The 17,374-nt window shown below is 41.3% G+C and overlaps 1 protein-coding gene across 2 annotated transcripts in view; it reads left to right on the top strand.

The window, feature by feature from the left end:
* LOC138146484 (L-threonine ammonia-lyase-like) overlaps positions 1 to 13,905 on the top strand; it is a 41,358-nt gene extending 27,453 nt beyond the window's left edge. For both annotated transcript variants that reach the window (XM_069068399.1, XM_069068400.1), the window contains exons 6-12: positions 1,765 to 1,930; positions 2,320 to 2,416; positions 3,462 to 3,537; positions 3,662 to 3,787; positions 7,783 to 7,950; positions 9,407 to 9,464; positions 13,362 to 13,905. In XM_069068399.1, coding sequence (XP_068924500.1) covers positions 1,765 to 1,930; positions 2,320 to 2,416; positions 3,462 to 3,537; positions 3,662 to 3,787; positions 7,783 to 7,950; positions 9,407 to 9,464; positions 13,362 to 13,460 — 790 coding nt within the window. In that variant the 3' untranslated portion in view covers positions 13,461 to 13,905. The remainder of the gene's footprint in view (positions 1 to 1,764; positions 1,931 to 2,319; positions 2,417 to 3,461; positions 3,538 to 3,661; positions 3,788 to 7,782; positions 7,951 to 9,406; positions 9,465 to 13,361) is intronic.
* The last annotated feature ends 3,469 nt before the right edge of the window (positions 13,906 to 17,374 follow it).

Genomic DNA, 17,374 nt, shown 5'->3' on the forward strand with positions numbered 1-17,374 from the left:
CCAGATTTGTGTATTGATGGTCTGACTCAATGGGATCACCACACAACTTCACATCTGATCAAAACAGTTTAGGGTTCAAGGAGGCTTTTGAGGGAAGGAGGGGTCATTAAGTTCTCCTGTCCATTTCCCCTACTGTTTGGCAACAAATATTCTCTAAGTGGTTGATTTTGTGCCAGGTCAGAGGACACCAGAAAAATAAAAGACAGAACACTCACAGAATTTATGGATCCTAACCATGATTAGTGAAGGACTTTTTTTAGTCAGCTGAGGCCTCCACTAAAGGACCAAAGACCAAAGATATCGGCACTTCAAGTTTTCCTCCAGGCAGTAGATTGACTCTCTCCCTAAGCATCAGTACTAAACAGTGCTATTGTTCTCAGATCGGTTTTCCAGATACAGCCTCCATAAAATGTTTTTTGCTTGCTATTAACAATGAAAGGTCAGCCGGCCAGGTAGCATAGCGAGCAAGAGCACTGGCTCCAGTGTCGGCAAGACCTGGAGATCGAATCCCGGCCTCAAACATTCAGCACCACACCCAGAAATAACTGGCCGTGTAACCTTGAGCAAGTTACTTAACCCCGATTGCTTAAAAACAAACAAACAAACAAAAAAAAACAATGAAAGGTCCTACTTATGACACTGATCCATGTTTTACCAGTTTCTCTCACTTCCTAAGGATTCTAGGGCAATGATTATTGGGAAGACAATAATCTGTTACCTGTTGCTTTCACTGCCCAATCTAGCTTTGTTAGTTATGTGTTCTCTGCACAGCTGCCACTCTTTCTAAAGAACGTAGTTTTATTCTTTGCTTTAAATTCTTCAAGGGATCCCAGTTGCTCTTAGAATATAATACAAATGTTTTAGCGTACCATTCTAGCTCTTCCAAAATTTGGGTCCTTCCAACCTTTCTGGCTTGTTTGATATTACTGGTACATACACTCTCCATTCTGATCAAATTGGGTTAAGTTGTCCCTGAGTACAAAACTCTTCCCTCCATGCATTTATAGAAAATCATCCCCACCCCTGGAATCTGTTTTTTTCTCATCTCTGAAAATCTTTGAGACTTGTTCCTTTCTCTCACTGCTCACCTTGGGGTCTCTCTCCTTTGTGAAACCTTCCCAGGTCCAAGAAGAGTCATAGTTTTTATCTACCTTAAATTACTTTGTATTATACTTAGACAGAGGAAAACTATGTGATATAGTCGATGAATTGTTAGGCTTGGAATGAAGAGTTAAGTTCAAATCATGCCTCCTATGCTTACTAGCTTCCTAACCCTAGAAAAGTCACTTAATCTCTCTCAGTCTCAGTTTCCTCATTTGGAAAAGGAGAAAAATAATAGCACCTGCCCCATAAGACTCTGTTCTTAGGATCAAATGAGCTCAAGTATGCAAAACTCTTTGAGAACCTTTGTTGTTTTTAGTCATGTCTGACTATCCATGACCATTTGGGGCTTTCTTGGCATAGATACTGGAGTGGTTTTTCTTTTCCTTCTCCAGTTCATTTTACAGATGAGGAACTGAAGCAAACAGGGGTAAGTGGCTTGCCCAGGGTCGCACGACTAGTAAGTGTCTCAGGTCAGATTTGAACCCAGGAAGATGAGTTTTCCTGGTTCCCAGCCAGGTGCCCTATCCACTGCACTGCCTGGGTGGCCCTACTTTGTATCAGGTACTTAATAAATGTTTGTTTAATTTGTTGAACCAATTTCCAGTGAGTCAGAGGAGGAATTTTTCCTTTTCTTCAGTCGTATCTTCTATCTCCCTGCAGGGAGGACAATGTCAAGTACCTCTCTGGTCTGGGCACTATGGGACTGGAAATCTTCAAGCAGGTACCAAACCTGGATGCAGTGGTGTTCCCTGCTGGAGGCCCTTGTGGACTTCTGGCAGGCTCTGCAGCTGCTCTGAAGCAGCTCAACCCCCAAGTCTCTGTGATCGTAAGTTCCCACCTCCTCCCACCGTTCCTGGTGTTGCTGTGAGATTCAGTGACACTTGTACAACCAGAATTCAGCCTACTCTCACCTCCTATGGCATGGCTGATCAGTCCCCAGGTGTTTCACTGGCAAAGCACATAGAACATAATTTAGAGGAAACAAAGAGGGGCCATGCAGAAAGCTGGAGCTGGTAGAGGCTTTGAGATCATCTCCCCCAACCCGCTTCTTTGACAGATGAGGATGAGGTCTAGAGAAATTAAATCCTTTCCTACTTGTGCATTTCAGCGAGATTGAGAACCCAGACTTCTGAACTCCTTAGTTCAATATTTTTTCCAAGGAACCACAATTCTCCAAGCTTCTCCAAGTCACTTGATGCCATTCTCTTTCCCCAGGGTGTCCAACCTGAGAGTTTCCCTGTCATAAAGCATTCTCTGAAGATGAGTCATCCAGTAGAGAGCCAGACCTGGGGTGGTCACATGTTCTATAGAGGTAGGAGCCCTCCTGATGGCCTCAAGACCTTGTTTTTACAAGGACCCCACCCTAGCTCCTGGATCTGTCCCTTATTCCCCTACCTTTCACAGACCAATTGATTAACCGACCAATAAGCATGTAATAAACACCTGCTATGCATTAGGCATTACACTAAACTCTAGGATTGTGATGAGTTTAGGGTTTTCGGTTCCTCTATCTTTGGTACAGTATTGGTGAGGAAACCCCTTCTATCAGTGCAGGTCAGTACCTTATTTGCAACTCTCAGAGAGTTGCCCAGAGTCCTGAGTTCTGAAAGGCAGTATACTAACCAGAGATGAAATTTCAGCCAGGTCTTTCTTGGCTTCTCTGACAATGCTGCTTCTAGGGAATACTAAACAACAAGAAAACAGTCCTTGTCCTCAGAGTTTATATTCTTTCATAGGTTTCCTATTTAATTATTAAAACAACTGTTTGATTCAATATTGTCACTTAGTTACTACCAAGTGTCAACCTACCTCCTATCATACTTTCAACTTTGCAGAAACTCATAAATTCCAGTCTTTTCCCCTAAGAACCTGACCAGAGGGGTAACTAGGGTAGGGCAATCAGAGTTTTGTCTTAGGGCACTGAATTTAGAGGATACCATAGGACTTGAAGTCTTAGAGCAATGGTTAAATAGTAAAGCTTAGTGCTTCAATGTCACAAGAATAAAATTGAAAGTTATTAGATGGCAGTCTGAAGGAGTTTTCCCCTTAGTCTGACAAGCTGGTGCCCCATTTTATAACTTTTCCAAGAGCAGACTCACACTCACAACCTAGGGTCTGTTTTCTGTAGGGGTTATGCTAACCTAATTCCTTCCACCCCTGCTACCTCTCTTTCCAATGTAGGGCTTTTTCTGCTCTTTTCTTCAGACAAGGGCTATGGTGTTTGGCAGAAAACAGAAACTCCTGGTTTCTGACTCTGCCCCATACTCTCCCTGCCTCTAATGTTCGCTGTGGTTTTGCTTAGTAGAACTTAAGGAAGGAGCTCCTTAACCCAGGGCATATCACTTTTTTCTCCACAGACCTGAGTGAGCCATGCTCCAGGAAAAACACACTGCAGCTGGTGGGGGAACTTGTGGACAAGATTGTCACAGTGACGTATGTCTCCTAGATAGCTGGCATGTGTAGAGGGAAGGGTACTCAAGGCTTGCAGCTATGATGGAGGGAATGGAGTCCTGTCTCTTTTGCTTATTTCTTCGGTGTTTATTCTTCATTCTGACAGGGAAGAAGACATTTTGATTGCCATGCTGAGGCTGCTGGAGTATGAGAGAGCCACAGTCGATGCCGAAGGTGCCATTGGTCTAGCTGCCATTGCGGCTGGGAAGTTACCAGAGTTAAAGGGCAAAAGGTACCTAATGGATAGAGAAGGCCTGAAAAAAATTGTTCATTTGTGGTTGCTTATGTGCTTTGGCTGAGTCCCTATGTCCAGCATTCATTTACATCCACCAGTTAACATCAAATTGATATTTATCCAACCCTTATTATGTTCAAGATGCTGTAGCAGGTCTGTGGGAACACTGTTACTCAAGATACAGTTTGTCTTCAAGGATTCTAGATGTGTAGAGGAGATAAATTCATACCTACTGTTTGTTCTCTCTCTTTTTCTCTCTGTCTCTGTCTCTCTCTAAATGGGGGTTAAGTGACTTGCCTGAGGTCACACAGCTAGGAAGTGTCAAATGTCTGAGGCCACATTTGCATTCAGGTCCTCCTGATCCCAGGGCTGGTGCTCTCTCCACTTTTGTTTAATCTGGCTTAATCTGTCCACTTGTTTAATCTCTTGTGTTAAAATTCTTGCCTCAAAGGTAAAATGTCTTTAAAACACCTAGTTGCCCCCCTCCTCTTTATTCTCTAAACAAATACTTTGAACTTTGAAACTTCAATGTATCTGTGATCTCTTTGATGGGATCTCTTATTATGGAATGAAAAATTCCCTTTAAGAGAATCTAGGGCAAAGATGAGTGGTGGGAAAAGGATCCAGTTTTACATAAACACAGCTTGAGAAATGTGCTCCTTCTCAGAACAGGGCCAGATGATTCCTCCTTGAGTCAGGCTTAAGTTTTTCTCCCCTCATTCCTTTATAAATCTTTGCTAATCTCCAACCCCTGGCTCAAGACACTCATTCCCCTAAACTGATCGACTGGTGCCCTGGATTTTAGGATCTCTCACACACAACCAGTCCCCAGTTACGTTAGCCTCCTTTTCTTCCATTACCACCTATGACCATATGATGTAGGTATCTGCTCTACCCCATAACTGAGCACTACTCAGACTTGGTAACATGCTCTAATTGCCCATTGCCCTTTGTGCACTGCATGTAAATAAGCAGACAAGAGAGCCTGTGAGGCAATGCTGATTGTGGGGGTAAACTCTACAGGCTAGCAGGACTTTTTGTTCAAAGTCTGCTTTCTCCAACTCTCTTGGAAAACGAGATTAAAGTGTTGACATTTTACCTTGGAGGCAAGAATCTGGACCCAAGGGATTAAACAAGTCCCTTAAAGTTAATGAGAGCATTCAATTCAAAGTCTTCTAGTAGGCTTGTCAAGTGGCCAGCCACAAGGTGCTATTTGAAGCATTCCTAAAAGGTTTTCCTTGAAAATGTTTCTTCCTTCTCCCTGTCCCAAGATTGCGGTTAGAGATACTGATCCGCTTGCAGTCAAGATGATGGGAATTAAAGTCTTTCTTCATCTACTGACTACCCAGGTGATCCTGGGCAAGTCACGTAACCTCTTCTAGCCTCAACCTCCTAAAATTGAGACAATGTAATAGTACCTAATTTATAGATCATTATGAGGATCAAATTAGATAACCTTTGTAAAGTACTTTGCAAACCTTAAAGTACAATATGAATGCTAACCAATAGTCTTTTGGATTAGATATTAACCATCCCTTCATCCCCTTAATAAAATACAAGTACTCTGTAGAAAAGATAACACACCCAGTCCCAAACACCTCACTTGGATTGATTTTACCAAGTGACTCTCTTGCTTACAGCATATGGAGTCACTAAATGCTAGATCGGGGATGGGGGTCCAGTGGGAAACTGAAAAGGGAGGAAAGGCATAGAGGAATTGGGAACTCTGGAGAAAAAGTTATAGTTACTTGTATGAATGTACTAAGGCTTGGGGTGTACCCTTGGACAGTGTGGGCAGTGAACTTTGATGTGCAGGGAAAATAGAGTCAAATATGCCCCTGGGCTGAAAAGTCAGATGAAGCTCATGGTAAATTATAAACTCCTTTAGGAACAGAACCTTTGTTTTTTTTTTCTTCCTGTGTCCCTAGTATCTTGCACATAATAGGAACTTAATAAACGGCTATTTGAATTACAGATTAACCAGCAGGTTTTTCTGGATTATTACTGTTGTTGTAGATGGGTTCTGTCCTGGGACAATAATGAATGCTAATTCTAGTGGGGAGTCTCTTTCATTCAACAAATATTAATTGAGCACCTACTGTATGCTAAGAACAGAGACACTATGTATAAATGAGCAGAGTAAAAAAAATAGTTGTAAAGTAAGGGTGACTATAAGCTAAGCAGTTGAAAAAAAGTTCATAGAGAAGGAGTACTTGAGATGAGCTTGGGAGGATGGGTAGAATTTGGACAGGCTGAGATGATAGGGGAAGTCATTCTAGGCAGAGAGGTCTCAAAAAGTCATAAAAGAATGTGCTAAGTATTTTGGGAAGAAGGTGAGGAGCCCAGTCTGTCCACACAGCAGAGGGTACATGGCAAAGAAGGACCACAAGATTAGAAAAATGAAAGTGATCTTAGAGGTTCTTGGGTCTAACCAAGTAATTTTCCAGAAGGGAGAACTGAGTTCTGGAGAAAGAAAAGATTTTCCTGAGCCATTGCTGACATTGAGAATCTCCACTTTGCTTACTGAAAACAGGGTCTGTTTCACAGATGTCCTGGGAAATCTCTCCATTTCAAGGTCCAAAAGAGACAGTGGTGATTCATGCCAGTGATTACAGAAATCCGTTTTAGCTGAAGCAAACCCAGCAAGAACTGGACATTCTAGCATACAGACAGCTCTCTTTCTGCATCCAGCCAGCAGACAACTAGGTCATGTGAAAGCTAACTTTGCTGGCAAGTCCACTGTCTGCATTCCAGGGGGGAGGGAGGAGTGACAATTAATGAAAAACAAACCACTGGGAAAGGCCCCATCCTTGGATACTGATGACTTGATATAGAGACTTGTCATCTTGCACTTGGAGTCAAACTCAGTCAACAAGGGGTGGTCTAGGACGCTCCAGAGTTGGACAGAACTTGACTCAGTGAGAGTCTGATGGTTGATTTAGGAACAGTTCATTTTGAAGTGCTTAGATCAGACCAAGCTTACTCTAAATGTTGTAGAAAGAAATATGCTTACTTCTTAGGCCATTTTCTTATTTGTACTATTATTCAATAAACATTTATTAACTTTCTGCTATATACAAGTCACTATAGGGTTTGGAGGGAGGTGCAAAGAGCTTGAGGGGGCAGCTAGGTGGTATAGTGCATAGACCACTGGGCTTGGAATAAGGAAGACTCAACTTCCTGAGCTCAAATAGGACCTCAGACACTTACTAGCTGTGTGATCCTGGACAAGTCACTTAACCTGTTTGCCTCAGTTCCTTATCTGTAAAGCAAGTTGGAGAAGGAAATGGCAAACCACTCCAGTATCTTTGCCAAGAAATCTCAACAACAACAACAAAGCTCTTGAGGACATAAACCCTAGAACTTGCGGTCTAATAGGGGAGATCGATAAGATATAGACACACAGCCCTAGAATACCTAGTAGAATGTGGTAACGGTCATCAGAGAGGTATAAACCAAGTGCTATAGGAATTCAAAAGAACAAAGGAACACTTTTGACTGGAACGAATCAAGAAAGGCTGCATGAATGGAATGGCTTTTGAGCTGGGCTTCAAAGGTTGGCTTGGAACTGTATTGCTGGACCTAGAAGAAGGCTATTCCAGGTAGAGGGATGAGCCACAGAGGAGTGAGAAATTGTGGGATATGCATAAGAGATGGGTAGTCCATTTTGACTGATGCATGAAGGGAAGTTTTTGAGAGGTAAGGAACCACATCATAGAAAATCTTGAGTTTTGGCTCATATCCAAATTTACAATTGACCAATGTCAACCATGAAAGGCAGTGTGGAGCAGTGGGTAGTATGCTGGGCTTGGAGTCAGACCAGAGCCTCTGGAACTTAACTGTGTGACCATGGAGTATAAGTCATTTAATTGAGGCAATTGAGCAGTGCCTGAATCAAAATCATAATGATCTTTAAAGTACTTATTGTTTTTAGAAAGAAGGAGCCCCAAACTGGCCTCAAGGTTTTCCCCATTTGCTGTCTCCCTTTGCAGAGTGACTGTGGTCCTGTGCAGTGGAAACCTTAGCCTGACCCTTCTACAACAATGCATCCAGAGGGCCCTGACCCTGGATAGCCAAACCTGCAAGTTCTCTCTCTGGCTGAGTGACAGTGCGGGGGATATTGGCAAGCTGCTGGAAATCCTGGACCGAGAGGCAGTAAGGTAATTTCAGATGCTGCTCTAGATGATTGAGTACCCTAGTCAGAGCCTGGGCTGGGGGATAGGGTTCCGCTCTTAGGAAGGAGAGAAATTAAGGGGACTTAATAAGCAGATGGGAAGGGAAAGGAAGACTTAGGATGGGGGGTGGGGGGCGCGTGGAGATGAAGTCCCAGAAAGCTCAGATTACACTGGATGACTTCACATCCTTCTGGCTAAAGAACTAGCCAGGTTTCTAGGGAAATGTTGATTTTAAAGTCACTCAGTTTGTTGTACTAAAGAACCTTTTGTACCCTGAGGCAATTAGAATCTCAAAGGGGTTACCTTCCCACCCATTTTAAATTAAACTTGGGTTTTAGAAGGTACTTTCTTTTCCTAGGCTTTGGGCTAGAGGTTGCAAAGACCAGCTGAAACCATTTCTTGCCTTCAAGGAATTTACATTCTACTAGGCCTAAGTGTTCTCTGAAAACTAAGGAAAGTTGATGGGATGGTAAATAAGGATTGAACTGGGAGGAGATGGTTTTCCATTCCCTAGGTTAAGTAGGGGAAATTGAACTCCTAGGAGCATATTTTAAAGTTTAAGTCACTCTTCCAAAAAATAGAATCTACTTAGAAACTGGGCCTTTGGGGACTGAAGGAAAGAGGAGAAAGCTTGGAAATAATGGGGCTGAAAGAGACTTTGGAGCTTTTATAATCCCATCCATCTCCTTTTAAAGATGAAGGACCTGAGGCTCAGAAAGTAAGTGCATTGTCTGAAGTCACACAAGTAGCAGACCTGGGATTTAAACCCAGCTCACTGACTTGGAAGTCTCTCTCCACTGTGCTGTGCATAATGTGCAAATGGCCTTTTTTAAAGGAGACCTGGAAATTATTCCTGGCTAATGGACTATGGGAGACACTGCTACAAGTCTCTATGTTGAAATATAGATTGAGTAGATAGAAAAGACCACTTACATCCAGAGAAAGAACTACAGAGTCTGAAGGCAGATTGAAGAAAACAAACGACTTGTTTTCTCTCTTTTTCCTTTTGTTTTGTTTCTTTGTCCTCATTCATTCCATTGGTTGAGTGGGTCAGAAATAAAATGTGTTGTGGTGGAAAGAGCAACTGGTTTTGAAGTCCAAAGACATTATCAAAACAGACGTTAGTGATACCCTTACTTGCTACCAGCTGTGTGCCTGGGGAAACCACTTAACATCGCTGGGTTTCAGTGGTTTTCCGGCCCTGATATTCCATTCTATTTTGAAAGAAATGGTGGTTATTCCATTGTGAAAGGTATTATCAACTGTGAAATAGGAGTTACAGCTGCGATGTGATTGGCAGTGCACAGCTTGAGGGGAGCGGAGTGAGATGGTACTGTCCACTGGCTATTGCCTTAGTCATTGTGTAACGGTGACTGTTCAACAAAGGAGAGGTATCAAGCATCACAGTACATTTCTGCTTGTGACTCTCTGTGTCTTTTAGGGTGCTGGACATACAGAAGGAACATGGGTTCGTGACCTCTAAGCTCTTCATGACAAAGGTAAGAAGGATAGGATGGGCGGGCATCCTGAAGATGGGGGATTTCTGAGAGATACTTGCCAAGAGGTCACCAGTTCAGTCAAGTGACAGAAATCATGCCCCCAAATCCATCGTGTCCCCAATTCTATCTTACTATCTCTAGGAGAAAGGGTCTTTGGTTTGGATTAGATGACCTGGGTTCTTTAATTTTTAAGTTTAAATAATTTTCATATCTTTTGTTTTTAGTTTTCCCTTCCAAGTATAGCTTGAAAAAATATATGTATTTACATATATATGTATATGTGCATATGTATTATGTATGTGTGTATATCCCAAGATGTTCTCCCCTCCCCTATTCAGGGAATGATCCCTTGAAACAGAATGAAAAAAGAAAGAGAAAAGGAGAAAAAAAATAATAATATTAGCAAACACATCAACAGTCTGAAAAAATATATGCAATGTTCTTTACCCCCCCTTCGGCAAAGAAGGGGGAGAGGTATATTTTCTCATTTCTCCTAAAACTAACTTGTCATTATAATTAGACAATGGTAATTTTACTTGTTTCTGTTGTTTCCATTGACATAGTCATTGAGTATACTGTTTTTCTGGTTCTGCTTATTTCATGAGCAGCAGAGCCTGTCTACTCTAAATTAGTTCATGTAAAGTCTTCTCGTTCTTCTCTGAATTCTTTTTATAGAGCTGACATAGTAATATTCCATGATATTTATGTATCACAATTTTCTTGACCATGCCACGGTCATTTGTTTTGTAGAAGTCCTGAGGTCTAGTCTCAGCTCTGCTATTAGCTAACTGTGGGTGACCTCGGGCAACTTCTTTCTTCTATACTGCATTGATGCCATTGGTCCAAGGAAACCTCTTTTTCACAAGAGATAGGAAGTAGATGAGCAGGAGAAAGTGAAAGTTGCCCATTAGGCATACTTTTCCCCTTGTTGACTTGTCTGGACAAACATAGCTTTTAAAAGCTTCAAAAACAAAATGGGTGGCTAGGTGGCACAGTGAATAGAGCACAGGCCCTGGAGTCAGGAGGACTTGAGTTCAAATCTGGCCTCAGGCATTTAACACAAATCTAGTCGTGTGACCTCAGGCAAGTCACTTAACCCTAAATGCCCTCCAAAAAAGCAAAAAAAAAAAAAAAGCTTCAAAAAAGGGGTGGCTAGGTGGCGCAGTGAATAGAGCACTGGACCCGGAGTCAGGAGGACCTGAGTTCAAATCCAGTCTCAGACAACCCCCCCACACAAAAAAATAGATGTGTGACCTTGGGCAAGTTGCTTGACCCCAATTGCCCCTACAAAAATTAAAAAAAAAATTTCATAAAAAAGCCCGGGGTTGGGGGGAAAAGAGGGATGCCATGGGCTGCTCAGTGTCCAGCATCAGGCATGACTGGAGATATGACCATGTGGGTAATTGAAGGAAGAATGATGAACTCCATTTATTGATTCTTAGTATAAGGTTTTTATAGAGCAAAAGAGACAAAGCAATAGGATTTGAATATTCTTATCATTACCTTAGTCTGTTATATCCTGGAAGTAGCACGGAATAGATAATTTGATAAGGATTTGTAATCTAGGAAACTAAAGTCTTAGGGTGAGACCTTTGATCTAGTCCTCAGGTCAGGTCAGGTACTAATGCAGCCGCAGTCATAAATGGATACAATTGAGAGCAGACTTCAAAGCCAAAGCTGCAATCCTCAAAAGGCATCACGTTTAGAGCTGACCACCCAAAGATACCTGAGTGCTGAATCAAATATTTTAGCTCTTAATAACTAAAATCTTGGGGTAGAGCCTATTGATCTCAGAACTCAAGTTATAATCATATATATTAGAACTCAAGTCCTTATAAGTGTAACCCATAACAAAGAACTCAGGAGCAAACTTAACAAAAAAGTCGCATCTCAAAGAGATTCTTTAAAGTCTACTATTAGGATTTAACATCTGAGTCCTGAACCAGGCCTCTTTGGCTCCCCACAGGAGGAAACACCCAAACTTAGTTGACATTTTCTTTTTTATAAGTTGTATAATAAAATGTGTCACATAGGGACAATATTTTATTGTTTCTCATGCTCACAAAGTTGGACATAGAATGTCTCCTTAGTATTCCCAGCAACTTTATAGATAGAGTGCTGGGTCTGAAGTCATAAAGACTCATCTTCCTGAGTTCAAATCTGGCCCCAGACACTTACTGGCTGTGTGACCCTGGGCAAGTCACTTAACCCTTTTTGCCTCAGTTTCCTTATCTGTAAAATGAACTGGAGGAGGAAATGGCAAACTGCTCTAGTATCTTTGCCTAAATGGGGTCATGGAGAATCGGACATGACTGAAAATGACTCAACAAAACAACAACATCAAAGAAGGAACATCATTCACCTCATTACAGTGCCCCAAAAAGTGATGCACAAAACACTCAAGGGGAAAGTTGACAAGAGAATTTATAAAAATAACAGCAGAAATAAATGGAACAGAACATGAAGGAGCAATTGAGTTGCAGTAGAGTTGCATCAGTCCATTAGCATCATCAGAGCTTTCTTTTTAGTAAGAAGGGTGGTTGAAAATTATTCTTGGTACAGTGGAAAGTGCTGAGTCAGTGAACCTAGGTGTGCGTCACAGTTCTGATCCAGTGTGAGCTCAGACAGGTCCCTTGTACCTTTCAGTCTTTCCATTTCCTCATTTGTAAAATGATGGTATGTAAGATCCCTTCAGCCCTAGCTGTATGATTCCCATGGGCTTGCTTTCCTCCTTCCTCTGTGCCTTCCTCCTCTTTCCCTTAGTATCAACACTCCCTTCACCCCAGTTTGCAAATTGATTTTATTTCTTGGAAGACTCACTTGCCCTCCCTTTCTGGGTTTCCTCTTCTACAAAATGAGATTGAACTTCCTGGCCTCTGAAAATCCTGTTCAGTCCTAGATATGTGATTCTATGCTTCCTAGCTTTTGAAGATCGGCAACCTTTCCTCACAACAACACTGGGGGATTGGGCAAATCCCACTCCCATTTCACAGCTAACAAGTGATGGGGTTTGGACTTGAACCCAGATCTGATGACTCTTGAGACAAATAATGGGAATATAATGTTCTTTCCAACCGGGAAAACTGTTTCAGCTCTGACTAAAACAATGGCAGCTGGAAAGGAGGGGCAGTGGTCCTCCAAGTCGTGATCACCACAGGCAAAATGTGGCTCCTATGCCTCTACTCTCAGTCACCAGCATCAATGATCAAATAAGAGCAAATGTTCAGAAATACATTGTGTTGTGTGGAAACCGGAGACAAAGGAAACAAGCATATCTTGTAGAGATAAAAGGAGGAGAGGGGAAAAAAAGTAAGGAGGCAATGTGCGCTAGTTGTTAGTTATACATGAGAATTGTGAGGCAGAAATGTTAGATTCTGGGGGCAGCTAGATGGTTAAGTGGATAAAATGAGGGGCCTGGAGTTGGGAAGATGTGAATTCGAATCTAGCCTCAGACACTTACTTGTTGTATGACCCAGGGCAAGTCATTTAATCCCTATTTGCCTCAGTTCTTCATCTATAAAATGGGGGCAATACCGGAGAAGGAAATGGCAAACCACTTTGCCAAGAAAGCCCCATGTCACCAAGAGTCAGACACGACTGGACAACAACCAGAAATGTTAGATTCCTGCCCCTCCCTCCTTGAAAGACCTCAAGAAAAACACCTCAACACTGTGTCTCAGTTTGCTTCTCTAGAAAATGGGGAGAGGAATGACTAACACTCCATCCCAGATATGGGACTCAAGTGTTTAACGCCTTAGGAAAAAAAGGATAATGGAAGTGTTTGGTAGTAAGAAACCTGACCAGCATGTTCAAGTTCACTAAGACCCTGTTTATTTAGACTTCATGGCTGGGTCTGTGACCTTTGATGACAAACCTCTCCCCTCTTCTCTGCCCTAGGTCACCTGTGTTGCTGAGACTAGAGACAAGCAACAAGCAGCCCAGCTCCGAAGTGCCCTCTTAGAACGCTACCCATCCCTGGAGTGGATGCAGCAGTGAGGGAGAGTCATATCCCTAATACTAGTTACAGCAGCATTTTTATCCATCCAAAGAAGCCCCTATGGCTGTAGCCCAATGATGGGTCAGAGTGGGAGGTGGGCTTGTGAAAGGCAATGGCAAAAAAAAAAAATGTTCTGAGAGAAAATATGTAGAGTGTAAGTCATAAGAATTGAGAGATCGCAAGGTGGAAGAGTGGAGAAGCACTCAGTTTGGAGTCACAGGTGATGGGTTCTAAATCTGACTCTTACAACTTGTAACTACTCTAGGAGAATCTCAATCTCTGTGGGCCTAATGTTCCTGATCTGTAAAAATAATATTTAAGATCTCAAATCAGATTGGACTACATGTGCATAGGCACATTTAAATTCTTACACCATCCAGTGTAGTGCTCTGCCCACAACAGAAGCTTAATAAATGTTTGTTGATTGAATCAATGAATGAGATTGTCTGTAAGGTTATTGGAAGCCTTTAAGTTGTGTGGGAATTCTAAAATTGTCTGATCTGTACATTCAGAGCCTGTAGCAGCAAGTACCCTGGAGTCCCTAGGGTGGCTGTTCACACAGGTTCTTGGATCTGCTTTGATAAAGGAAAGCAATTCAAAATGGGTTAACAAGCTTACTTTAATCAGTCAGATGTATATCATTTACCTAGTTCAGGGGGAAAAGATCAGCACCCCGAACTTCAGAACATACAGACAGAATTATCAAGACAGAAACAGATCAAATAGACAGTTTCCAAACTGTCCAACCATTACATCCATACCAAACAACATCTGGGTTTTTCAAAGCCGGGGGGGCCCTGGACAACGGCTTCCCAGAACACAGATCAAATCAAAGAACACTTCTCAAAGTGAACCCCCAAAACAAAGCTACACATCAGGGCTTATATAGCCTTCTCCTGGCTCAGAGAATGTAACAACCTTATTGACTCACTGGCCAATCAAGAAGTATCTACTGAAAAACAAGCCTCCCACCCCAGGCTTCAGGTGCACTTTAGCCTAGGGGCAGGGAAGATCTTCCAAATTTGCATTCCCATTACAGAGCCAACGGGTCCATGCCCCTACTAATGAAGTGAACCTCAGATCTTCCTCATGATTTGAAATGTTCACTTCTTCCAAGGGCCTTAGTTTTATAGTGCTTGATAACTCCGACAATACAGGTGGAACAGACCAAAAATACAGAGTCATACCGGTGGACAGACCTTGCCCTTGACCCTCTACAATGATCACCCTCCCTTCCACTTATGAACTAAAAAAGTATACTTGGTGATAGAAATTTTAGGGAAGAGTGGTTTACCTTCCTCAGTCAACCAAACCTAAGAGACCTGACCTGTTTAGCTTTGTGCTGCCATTTCTACGTCAGCTAAGCTTCACTGTAGGGGACAGGGTGCTATACCACAGTCTTAACAAGAGTAACATATTGTATCCATATACAGCACCACAAGTTCACAAACACACACAGAGCAAATACTTGAACTCAAGATACAATTTCACGATTCTCCAAATAATCAGCCTGTACATTTCTCCATTTTGGTTAGGAGAGGTCCTAGTTCCTCAAACTGAAGTGCTGCAGAATTTCAAAATGTGGGTGGGGCAGCAGAGACCCTGCTTGTTGCTTGTGACGCCTTGAGTAAGAAGCCACTCTTTCATAGTAAAATAGGTACCAACTCCAAGATCCCAATTTGCGTCACTCTATTCCAAGATCACAGGGTGTATCTTCTAACCTGAGTCAGTCATACTCTAAATGTCTGTCATTCATCATAAAACTAGGGTGAGTAAGAAGATTTAGATAGATCAACACAAATCCACTACTGGAAAAAAGAGAGCACATGAAGATTGTACGTTGAACATTTTAAATGATTAATGACACAAATAACAGCCTCATTCATTCAATAAGTATTTATGAAGTGCTCACTATAGGCAGGAACTGGTAGGCACTAGAGATACAGACTAACACCTACACCAGGGATGTGGAATCTACTTCCTCGAGATCACATGTGGCCTTCTAGCTCCTCAGGTGCAGCCCTTTGACTGCAGTCAAGCTGCATTTGAGGACCTAGAGTGCCACATGCGGCGTGAGGTCACAGGTTCTCCACCCCTAACCTACATCTATGCATTGTTACCAGATTTCCAAACCATTCTCAGGCAAGGTGATTAAAGTTTGTCTCTAAAGGAAGAAGAAAACTAGACCATGCTCTACTGAGATGTCATATCCTGATGGACGGGACAAAAAAGAAGACTACCTGCAATCACGTTCAGGTCGTGGAATACTATAACAGAGTGGCAGCAGTAACGACCCAGGAAAGCTGTGGTAGAATAAACATTTTTGTTTTTCAATTATAGTAGCTCTGCTTCAAACAAGTTTTCAAACAAACAGACCCCCAAAGAAAGAGGGTATAATGCAATCCTTTCTATTATTTCAAATACTTTAAGTAGTGTTTTTACATCTACTGGTTGATCTGCCATTATAAAGCACTTAGGGTGGGAAAAAAAAAGATTTTGAATTTGAGGGTATCAGCACAGTTCCCATTTCCCACTTTATTTGATTTGTGTCTAGTGCCTGCCAATTAATTTTTTTTCTGTCTAAAGCAATGTAAATTTTCCATGGATACATAGTGATGTATGTTTCCGTTTTCTACCCCAGTAAGTTTGTTCAGACTAACTTGTACAATCTCTTGGTACTAGCTACATGTTAGAAAGGGAAATTAAAATTTTCCCAAGTATCTTATTTCTTCAAAAAGTAGTTTCTCCTTGAACCTTTCCTTTACAGATATATTATCTGCTAAATTTCATTAGCATAGCTCAAGGGAAATTTTTATTGAACAGTATGTGGTGAATGTCTATGAATATTGTAAAGTCTTATAAAGTGAACCCTAAAGTTGTGAGGCAAGGGGGGTTATTTATTTCATTTTAGAATTAACTTCAGAACCTGTAACAATTGTAAAGTTGGTATTTTGCAAATACTACAATATTAATTTTCAATTTGTATTTCCTTCCTTTGCAATGTACCATTTAATGGATAATGTGGGATTTTATAAAAAATGAAGTTATCACTTGAAAAAATCTTTTCCAAATTGCAGAGAAACCTATCCTATAACTGTTTGTTATTTTGTGTCTCCCAATTCAGTGAGAAGTAGTGGGAACTAATCCAACATCTGACGTCATGTTCTAATATAGATAATATTTATTTTAAAAGAGTATAATTAGGGATGTGTAAATATACCTGTGGTTTGTAAATAGAGTCCTTTGAGTGGTGAGAGGAACAAACAGGGTGTCAGTTTTATCACTACAAGAAAGACAGCTCAAATCACAGCAAGACATTTTCACTGAGGCAGTTTATTAAACATAAAACAAAAAAAAAGTGGCATAATATTTGCCTCTGTATAATGCAACCACAATGAAATGAGGAAAGCTTAAATTAGAACACAACACTAAAAAAAATTCAATTCAGTTTTATTATATATTATCTATTCTCTCACAGACTTGAGATGGTGCTACAAAGAAAGGAGATCCAAAGATTCAGAACAAAGAGAATCAAAGCTGGGGTTGTGAATTATAAGACAAAAATATACATATATGGGCGGCTAGTTGTCGCAGTGAATAGAGCACCAGCCCTGAAGTCAGGAGGACCTAAGTTCAAATCTGGCCTCAGACACTTAACACTTACTAGCCGTGTGACCTTGGGCAAGTCGCTTAACCCCAATTGCCCTCCAAAAAAACAAAAGCAAAAAATAATATACATTCATTCCTTCAATGTCTATGTGAGTACCAACTTTGTACAAAAGTTGTTCAAAGTTGTACAATAGCTTATGCATATATAAGGGCTTTACATACATTGTCATTTGATCTTCAAAATAATGCTAAAGAAGGGCAAGTTTTATATTTTGTTGTTTTAGTGCAAGTATTATAATCCCAT

Source organism: Petaurus breviceps, unplaced genomic scaffold (genome assembly GCF_028583685.1).
Source record: "Petaurus breviceps papuanus isolate PSGF00001 unplaced genomic scaffold, PetGlider_PUasm1.0 90762, whole genome shotgun sequence".
In the NCBI taxonomy this organism is placed as follows: domain Eukaryota; kingdom Metazoa; phylum Chordata; class Mammalia; order Diprotodontia; family Petauridae; genus Petaurus; species Petaurus breviceps.